This window comes from Thermobia domestica, chromosome 1 (genome assembly GCF_964235325.1).
Source record: "Thermobia domestica chromosome 1, izTheDome1.hap1.1, whole genome shotgun sequence".
NCBI lineage: Eukaryota > Metazoa > Arthropoda > Insecta > Zygentoma > Lepismatidae > Thermobia > Thermobia domestica.
Window position 1 is genome coordinate 154,106,068 of NC_137454.1, and position 10,442 is coordinate 154,116,509.

A 10,442-nucleotide genomic window follows, 5' to 3' on the forward strand; every position below is an offset into this window, starting at 1 on the left:
TTGAGGTAATTCCATCAGACCTCTAGCCAGAACGCTAAGACGGAGGGAGGGGGCTGTGATAAGTTTTTGGAGCTAATTTGAGTTTACTTTACGTTCATATATATATATATATTATTAACAGACGAAAATCATATTCACGAAGAAATTAAATGTCGACTAAAAGGAGGGAATTCGTGTTATTATTCAGTTCAAAATCTCTTGTCACGAATTCTGTCAAGGAATTTCAAGCTTAAAATATATAAAATTATAATCACGCCTGTTGTTCTATGTGGTTGTGAAACATGGTCGCTTACTCTGAGGGAAGAACATAGACTAAAAGTATTTGAGAACAAGATCCTGAGACGAATATTCGGACCCAAGAGGAACGGGAATGGGAATGGCGGAAAATTCATAAAGAGGAACTACACAATTTATACGGTTTACCAAACATTGTTAGGGTCATCAAGTCTAGGAGGCTTAAGTGGGCACATCATGCAGCTAGGATGGAAGAAAGTAGAAACGCTTTCAAAGTCTTGACGGGAAGACCAATCGGAAAACGACCATTACCAAGACCTAGGCGCAGATGGGAGGACAATATTAAGATGGATCTCGCAGAAATAGGAATACAAAGTAGAAACTAGATCCAGTTGGCTAACAAGTAAGGGACCATATGGTTGTCGCGCAAATCAGATACAGACATACGCCATCTGACTGACCATGAAAAGATATGGAGAACACGGAAATTTAAGGTGCTAAGGGCCATACGGAGCGGAGCGAAGAAACAGGAAACATTGAATGTCGGCAAAATTAAAGAAAGTCAGGAATAACGGGAAAAGTTAATTTCTTGCAAACAGGGAAAGAAAGTCAACCAAAAGAAAGAAAATAAACATAACAAGGGCATTAAGGACGAAGAAAGATCATAATCAGGGTTGCCATCCGGACCGCAGTATTGCCAGCGCTGCATAACATTGATGTGAAAGGTATAGCACAGTATAGCAATTCATGCACAAGGAAAAATATTAGTAACACAAAAGACAATTGAAAAGACTCTGTACACGTGCGTAAAAAGGTTTAACGATAGTCATTTCCTATATGATTATGCCGGTGATTGAGATGGACGGTACATTGCTTCCACACATGTATGTTCTTGTTTCGAAACCCAGTGGTAACTTTCCAGCGCGCATGGTCGCTGAATTCCCCAATGTGAAAGCATATGCAAGCAGATCAGCGAATATGACCAAATGGGATTTGCAAATCTTCCTGGAAGAAGTTTTGTGGCCCGATCTTCAGGGTAAGGATCGTGTTTTGCTTTGGGTTGACTCCTGGACTCCAAACAAGGATGACACTCTTTACAACATGACAGTTCCTGGCGGTGTTCAGTTCTACAAAAAGCTGATTCCTCCGAAATGTACAGACCTTATACAACCTGCTGATGTGTTCTTCTTTCGTCCATTCAAAAACATGGTGAAGTTCATCACAGATACGTTAGTGTTCTCCAGTATTAATGTGTGGCAACGTGAGAACTTTCTCCGCCTTCAGTCATTTGTTTATTACCAGTTTTCCTCTATGCGATTCCAAAAGATGATATGCTTTGCGTTTTTCAAATGTGGCTACTCCAATGAACATCCTGGACAGTTTCAAACACCTTCCGCATATTGCTTTGAAAAAGGACTCACGGAAGAATGCTGCAGAGTCGCGTGTGACCAGCTTGCTTTCACCCGCTGTGCTCACTGCGAGAAATGTTTGTGTGTTGACCACGCATTCCTTCGTGATCTTCACGTCAACTGCAATTAAACTACAAATTGTGCGTACTGTTCTTTATTTTCCTCCATTTGTATTCACGCGGGTGTAATATTCACTCACGACTACGTTAAACCTTTTTACGCACGTGTACAGAGTCTTTTTAATTGTGTTTTGTGTTACTAATATTTTTCCTTGTGCATGAATTGCTATACTGTGCTATATCTTCCATATCAATGTTATGCAGAGCTGGCAATACTGCGGTCCGGATGGCAACTCTGATTATGACTTTCTTCGTCCTTGATGCCTTTGTTATGTTTAGTTTCTTTCTTTTGGTTGACTTTCTTTCCCTGCTTGCAAGAAATTAACTTTTCCCGTTATTCCTGACTTTCTCCAATTTGGTCGACATTCAATGTTTCCTGTTTCCTCGCTCCGCTCCGTATGGCTCTTAGCACCTTAAATTTCTGTGTTCTCCATATCTTTTCATGCTCAATCAGATGGCGTATGTCTGCATCTTATTTGCGCGACAACCATATGGTCACTTACTTGTAAGGATAGAAGTCAGTGGACAGCTTTTGTGAGCGCGGCATTGAACCTTCGAGTTCCATAGGGCATAAAGTTGGTTAGGTATATACATACAAACAACTGGGATGGCTCAAGGTGGTCACAAGGGGATTCAGCCACCTCCTAGCTACGGATATAATTCCCATTAGAAAATAAATTTCTGCTGAGTTAGCAACACTATATTACTTATGACATTGTTGGTAACCCTTATGAATAGCTTCTGTACTTAGCACAATGTTTTCTAAGTTTCTCAAAGATTGCTTACTTGCATTTTAATACATTTTAAATTTCTAAGAACTTTCCCATTGTCTAGATAGATTCAAGACTGTTTAATCTTTATTTAGTTAATTTTGTTACGTACGACCAATGTCAACTACAACTTTGAGAAAACTCGTATCTAAGATAAATACATTTTACAGAGTTGAAAAGCATTTAGTGGTAGTTAAGTACATAGAATTTGTGTTGCCGATGTGTTCGCCATTATCAGAGAATAAATTTTGAAGTCAGTTGTAACGTCAAAGGCCTAGATGAACTGGGCAAAAACAGAGACCATCTCAAAAGCCTTGATTGAGTGGAGTTTTGTACTTAATAGAAATTTAAGCACAAAAATTGTATTATTATTTTATTTGGGCATTGTCGTGTAATAGGTGTTAAAAGGGTAAGAGCAGCTTTAATATTGTTGTTTATTGGGTCTGGAGAAGTAATTTTGAAATAGTTCCTAATTACACCAATAAATCTGACCCAAGTTATTATTTTTTTTTTGAAGGGGGGGGGGGGGGTACGGCAAAACAAGAATCACTCAGAGAAGGAATGTTGTATGAGTGAAATAACCTTTATTTTATATATGTGGTGCTTATTTTCAAAAGGAAACTTTTTGTTTGCTTGTTATTGCGAAATCTACTTTTTAACGGTTTCTCAGTCTTTCGGATGAAGTGTTTCACAGTTGTTAATTTTTCGTTAGAAGTGAATGAACGAGGTAGATATATTTCTTTTTCTACAAACGTGAATAATTTTACATTGTATATTCTACCAAAAACCTTCCTGTTTACATAATAGGCCAGTCAAAATACGGTTTGACCTGGGCAAAATTGCAACCTTTACTTTTACAAACCTCACCTGATGAAAATATCCAAAATCCGACAAAATCCCAACAGGGGAACACCAAAATTTCACGGTTTTGCTTTTTCGAGTGAAAATTTGAGTTTTTTTTTTTTTTTTGGGGGGGGGTCATTTCGACAACAATCCTTCACATACTGCCACCCAGAACCTATTCTTTTACAAACGGTTTGACATTTTTAGAAATTTCTTTCCCTTTTCAAGTAAAAATGAAGTAAAAACAAATCATTAAGAAGCAGTAATTCAAGATTCACGCTTATTTATTTAAATAAGTAAAATGCGGCGATATTGTCTCATGATGCAGAGATATTGTCGTACGAACTGCCTTTACACCATGGTAGTCTATGTAAGAGAGATTCTCCGTCTAAGACATACAGAATTTTCTGCCTCTTTTTCCTCAAGTTATGCGGTCTGCTGCATGCTGAACTCTAGTATCGCATTTGCCAGTGTTGCTTTGTCTGCCTTTCGCATCGTGATGAAAAATGCCAGGAAAGTTTCCACAGAATATCTAAGGATCTTCCGTTCGGTGATAGCGCTTTTACCACTTCACAGTTGACGTTTTCGAGAATAGCCCTACCAACAATGTATTTATGAATGGGAACATTGACAAGGGACTTTCTGACGCTAACTGATTATTGGTGCAGTATTGTTGAGGAATTGCTTTACCTGTTCGAAAGTAGATACTACATGATCTGTGATAGACACAATCTACTGCATGAAAATAAGATGAAAAGTACTCAATTTGACCTCGAACAATTTGTGACAAGGTATCGTTTCTTTCATCGCAACACTGTAAAATAATATGTGGCGATGCTTGTGTTTGCACTCGCACATTTTCTGATTTCAACTCGTGACGGTCATCAAATAAGACAGATGTTCCGCAAAACAGACAGTCACCGTTGCTGTTGAAAGATCCATCCGATGAGCAAGAAACTCGTTTTTTAATCGGCAATGGCGTTTTCTGTTTTCTAGGGCAATCACAACATCTTTCTTAAAAATCAGTGTAACGTTTGTGACAAGAGACACGAACCACCATACCTGCGGCAGCGACAATGTTACTACCGCGAGCCTTGCTGGCATTGTTCACTCCTTCAGCTCCCTTTTTTTGAAGTGTGACGAGGCTATCGTCAGGATCGAGGCTTCTGCAGATGATACACAAAGATGTAAGGGAATCAGCCATAGTTCTTCAGTATATAGGCTCATGCAAGACTAATAGCGTATTCCTGCAAATCACAAAAACCGCCATCGTGTAAACATCTTTAGCACGCACACCTTTGAAAAATACAGCACAGGAGTGTGAAAACAATTAAAGAATTTATGAAAATTGAAACAAGTTTACAATGTTAGCATTCACTCGCCTTTGTTAACGTAGTAAAACAACATTACAGAACGCTTAAGGTAAATATAACATCCATCTTAGGTTACTAAATTGAATTAATCTGGTGCATTTTAGACCAGTGTAATTTTCCATGTTCCCCTGCCCAGATGGTGTCGGATTTTGGATATAGTACTCAGGGGGTGATTTAGTCTTCATTACAGGTTAGAAACCTTAGGTTGCAATTTTGTCCAGGTTGACCTATTTTTAACCGTATCCAGGGTGTCTACTAAAATTCCAAAATGAAATTTCGTGACTTTTTCGTGACCTTTTCTTTACCAAACCATAAAATTTCCTAACATTCTCAAGAGCGAATTCGGGTGTAAATTAGGCCGAATTTTCATGCATGCGATAGAATATTTTGCTTGCGAATCAGTAGCGTCTAAAGCTCATCATAAAGACATTTTTGGTGGTGAATTTTGACATTTTATAGAACAAAATTTTCCAGTCTGTGCTTATATTCGTACAGATTAAAAAAAAAAAAAAAAAAAAAAAAAAAAAATCCCAAAAGCTAAATTTTGTGACTTTCATGACCGTTTTCTGATTTCGTGACTTTTTCATGACTTTCGTGACCGATAGACACCCTGGTATCTTAACTGTTCTATAAGCTATCGCGTAATCCGATAGCGTTTATCCCGTAAATTTAGAAACCGTTAAAGATGCATTTAGAAAAAAAAATCGAGAATAATCTTGTATAGAGGAAGTGGGTTATATTTGTTTAGTAAGTCTCGCATTTCAATGGGATAGTTCGTCATCTTCATAGGTATTCTGCCGTTATTGTCAGTTCACGTGCCGCAACTGAGAAGCTTCGATACTCCACGGTCTTCTGCTAACTTCTTCGTCTTCACGTACGATTTTTCTGTTATGGTATCGTCCATTAATCGGCCTCCTTCGCCCCCTCCCTCTCTTCCGTCACTATACCCTCTAGCACGTCCCTCATGGCGTGAGTGTGGAGAAGAATGGAGAGAATTAGCTGAGTCGAGCGAAAAACGAATGAGAGGGTCTTAGAACTGGTGGGGTTGAAAAGAACAGTTTAGATATTAAGAAAAGGAAGAGAAACTGGTTTGGGACATTGGCTAAGAAGGAATGGGGTTAGTTAGATATATAAATTTGATCATATTATTAAGGTAAATGCTCAATAATGACAATTCATTTATTTTTATTTTAAAACACAAATAATGTTGTGTTGACTACAATTTGGGGCAATTATTATTAATTTAACTTGGTTAATGTGTTAATTATATTATTGACGTCCATTTTTAACTTAGTTCCTGGACTTGCACTAAATTAAAAAAAAAAAAAATAATAATCATCCTGTAACTGGCAGTTACTTCAGTCTTTTTGTGAAGTGTATAAAACCAGTTACTTTTTGATGTTGAGAACTTATGTAAATAGCTATAGGTAGATTATTTTCGGAACAGCTGTAAGCTTTCGTACATGCAGCTCTGAATCCAGTCGCACAGAATGACGTTTCTACAACAGCGCGAAAACAATTGGCTAACAGCTTACACTTACTGACCACAGCGCTTTCACTGTACGCAACTCATCACTCCCTTCCCATGGTCCTCTCCCATGTTCCGGCTCGCTGACTAGCTTCGCGCCAAAAGTCATAGCTGTTCCGAAAATAATCTACCTATAACGTCTTATACATTCTTCTGCTTGGTGAATCTTTTGAATTAATTATATTTTTTTTTTTTATCTTCTTTTAGTATGCAGACCGAACGTGGCCGGTAATTATTTTGGGAATAATCATGTTTTTACCAGGAGCATATCACGTATGGATCGCATACTGTGCATTTCGACAGTACCCAGGATATTCCTTTGATGACATTCCAGAATTTAATTAGAAGTGAAACTAAAGTATGGAATGACTTTTCATAATTTCTACAATCAATCACAGTTACACGTTGGAAGACGAAAGCAACTATCGAAATAATGTGTTCACTTTCAAGTGAAATCTGTTAATGAACTGTCACACACAAAATATCCCAAATATTTACGACCAAGTTGGTTATTATTTCCGTTATTACACGAATTATGTAAGACACTAATTATTGCAGGCAGATGATGTTATGTCACACTTGTCCATCACCCATGATCTCTGTTTTTATATTTTGTAAATACATTTTTGAATACACATAAAAAAAAGCTTTTATGTTAATTATTGAAACTGAAAATAATTTAGAATCAGCACTAATATGTGTCGCCCTATTCCCTTGCTACTTGTCCGTTGAAAGTTTGTATATTTGTTTGGGCATGTACTCTTGTTTTACAATAGGTGGTAAAAATGTGCATGCTCAATTGATATGTTAATATTTTTATATTATTTTCAGAATGAATGGATCACCTTGAATGTGGGTTTTAATCATTTACAAAAGTACATTCTTTCTACGCCAAAGAAAGTCATGTTTAAATATAACAATTCATCTTCGAGATTGATAGGATAATATGAAGTTGATATGTATTTTTCCTAAAGACAGTAATACTCATACCTGCATGGATTATGAGGCGCTTCTACAAATTCTTCTGACGATCCTCTCCAAAAAGCGATCTGCTTTTAAGGTTAATAGTTCTCACCTCACTATTCTCATCTGCATATAATCTTATTAAAACTGAACAGACTAAAAGTATTCAATGCTATCGTGCGAAGTTTATAGCACTAAAGAACTAACTATTTTATAATAGTAACTATTATAGAAGAATAGTAACTATTTTATAAAAACGAAAAATAGCACTGAACATTCTACATCGTTACCATAATATTCATTTCATTTGTAAATATTATCTAATCATTCGCCCTACCTCATTAGTCGTATCTTCTTATATTCCATCAAAAATTCGTTGTTCCACTATCTACTGAAGGTGATCGAATTTGAAATACAAGTACTAGCTAGATAATCGCTATATCTAAACACTTGTTACACATACTTAATGTTCAAGCGATTAGTTTGGCTACTGGTAACAGCCAAGTGATCCCTGTCCAATCTATAGAAACTAGTAGAGATGCAAAAAAGCCGGCTTTTTTGGAAAAAAAACGAGAATTTTGGAAATTTTGGCTTTTTTCATTTTCATGATTTTTCTATCCAAATAGCTTTCTTATAGTAAATTCTATAGTTAGATAAGAATTCCACAACCTAAATGCCATATTTAGCTGTGTAGTTCACCTCAAGATGGATGGAGCACATATTTTACGAATTAAAGCTAACATGAAGAATGTAGTATTTGAGGACAATTTTACAGGCTATTTAACTTAATTTTAACTTTTGAGTTATCGACATTTTTTTCTTCTCTAGATCAGTTTAGTTTGTCATCCGTGTTTCATTTCTAAGAGTTTAGTACTCTAGCTTCTAGTGCAAAATTAAACTTACGTTTTTCTATATATCCGTCAAAGCGTACGTTTTTCAATATATCCGTCAAACCGTACTTCCACATTTCTGTTATACTGTAGCTGTGCAGTGATTTAGCAATAATTTTCCGGATACAACCTTGAATACCAATTTATACAAATAATCAGTAGCGGATTTAGAAAAGTACTTTGGGAGAGGTTTCTCTGATTGTTTCGTTTTCTAAAATGTCCTAATTTTATTTGGGAGGTGCTTGAAGTTTATGAGTACAGGCATAACTAATATTTCGTTTCGTTTATATGTTTAGCAATAATCTTCCGGATACAACCTTGAAGATCATTTTATACTGAGAATCAGTGGCGAATTTAAAAAAAGTATTTTGGGAGGGGTTTTCTTACTACTAATGTTTATTTTTTCTAAACATTCGTAATTTTTATTTGACGGGAGCTTGAAGTTTATGAGTAAAGGCATAACTAATAGATATTTCGTTCGTTTTAGACATTCCGCAAGTTTGTGGAACAGGCTTCAGTCCGAAAGACCGATCCCCTAACCTTCGCAAGACCGTCACTGCTGGTAATTAGTAATGATTTAAAAACAATAAGAAAGGAAGTCGGCCAACTCCTACACTCCTAGTCGGCCAGTACACGCACTATTTCTACATTCACAGATGGAATGAAGGAAGGCTTTGTCAGAATGGTCGAATGCTGGGTTGAATCCCGGACTTCCCGATAGAAGCGCAAAAACCAACCACTCAGTCATGTTTGTTGTGCAGTTGTATTTAGCTTAACTTACCGTAGTCCTTTTTTTTGGGGGGGAGGGGAGTTCCCTAACGATATGTTGAATCCCTCTTGTTAAAAAATCAGAAAACTTGAGGACTGGGTAAACCGTGATGTGGTCAAGGGCGCCCATGTTGTGGTGTCCAAGGAGGGGCAATTATAAGCGACGTTTCAAAAATAGTTTCAAATTTTGCTGTAACTAATGTAAAAATTCTATTGGATTTTCAATATTCTGAAGTACATTTTCCTCTAGGTGGGCAAGCGCCCCCTTGCTCCCTTCCTGATGGGCGCCCTAGATGGTGGTTATAAAAAACTTGACTAGAATTTCAAGAATATACAGAACCAAAAGTTCCAGATGTGCAGCCTTTAATTGTATCATATAAATCTAAGTATTTTTCTTATGTTTTATTTTAATTTTATTTTGTTTCAAAAAGAGAGTATGGAATATTTTGCAGTAAAAATACTACATACAATTTTGCTAGTTATTTGTATATTTTTTTAAAAGAAGTTTTTACTTTTAGGGTTGGCTCGTTTACACCAGCTGGGTTTTTTTTTTTTTTTTTTTTTTTAATAACTGGTTTAAACTAAGAAATAAAAAGAACAAAAATGCGAATCGTGTGAAATTCATGGTGACGTTTCCACATGTCAAACCATCTGCATTAGTCTTATTTCCTTTTCACCTTTTAATCAAGGTATCCCATGTTCAATTCTCGGTCGAACCACAACCCTTCTTCCATATGTAAACCAAGTAGCGGTTCGGATGTCACTTTAAGCGAAAGTCTTCTCCTTGATAACCTCGGTATTGCGTAAGGATGTTAAGCCTAAACATACGAAACGAAACCAAATTATATATTTCTGCATGCCTGTTGTTTTATAAAGAAGCCACGGTTGCTTAAATATATGGTAAGGACGGGGCAGATGGACGGTGGGGACAGACGGACAGGAGTTAAGAAATATAGTAATAGGAAATATGCTAACCTGGCAACAGTGAGTTGAGTCGTGTGTGGTGTTTGGTTATAGTTCGTGCTTCACATCGCAGGAGTAGGATTCACTGTATATGTACAGCACTATTGCTAAGAAATTGGCAACAATTACACGGAGGCAAGTGTCCCAAAACGTGATTTCTAAAAACTCGACTTCAGAAATTAAATGTTTGACAAGGAAGGAAAGTTGCTAAACATTCGCGGGAAGAGCAGCAGACAATAGATGGATAGTCACACGCACCACTAGAGTAAATGAATGTTGCGTGCTATCTATTGAGTAGGGTCAGAAATATTTGAAACCAATGTGTGTGCGGGGCAGACGGACACGCAATTAGCGGGGCAAACGGACAGTGACCTAAATGGTTAGTAAAACAATATTTCTGTGTATGTATATTACTTAAGAGGTTTCTTATTAGTACTACCATTTCTTCCAAAGATGGTACGTTATCGATCTCGTACAACACACAGATGCAAATAGGAAAATGAGTCCATAGCCGCTGCTGTTAGAGCCGTACGTGAAGACAAGATGCCTCTGTCAACTACAGCGACAACTTTCAATGTCGCT

General features: G+C 36.9%; 1 protein-coding gene across 1 annotated transcript in view; it reads left to right on the forward strand.

Moving 5' to 3' along the window:
* The window catches only part of LOC145690142 (transmembrane protein 230), a 35,015-nt gene extending 27,888 nt beyond the window's left edge, over positions 1–7,127 (forward strand). Inside the window, exon 4 of the mRNA XM_081764746.1 lies at positions 6,484–7,127. Within this exon, the coding sequence (XP_081620872.1) occupies positions 6,484–6,621 (138 nt within the window). The 3' untranslated portion in view covers positions 6,622–7,127. The remainder of the gene's footprint in view (positions 1–6,483) is intronic.
* The last annotated feature ends 3,315 nt before the right edge of the window (positions 7,128–10,442 follow it).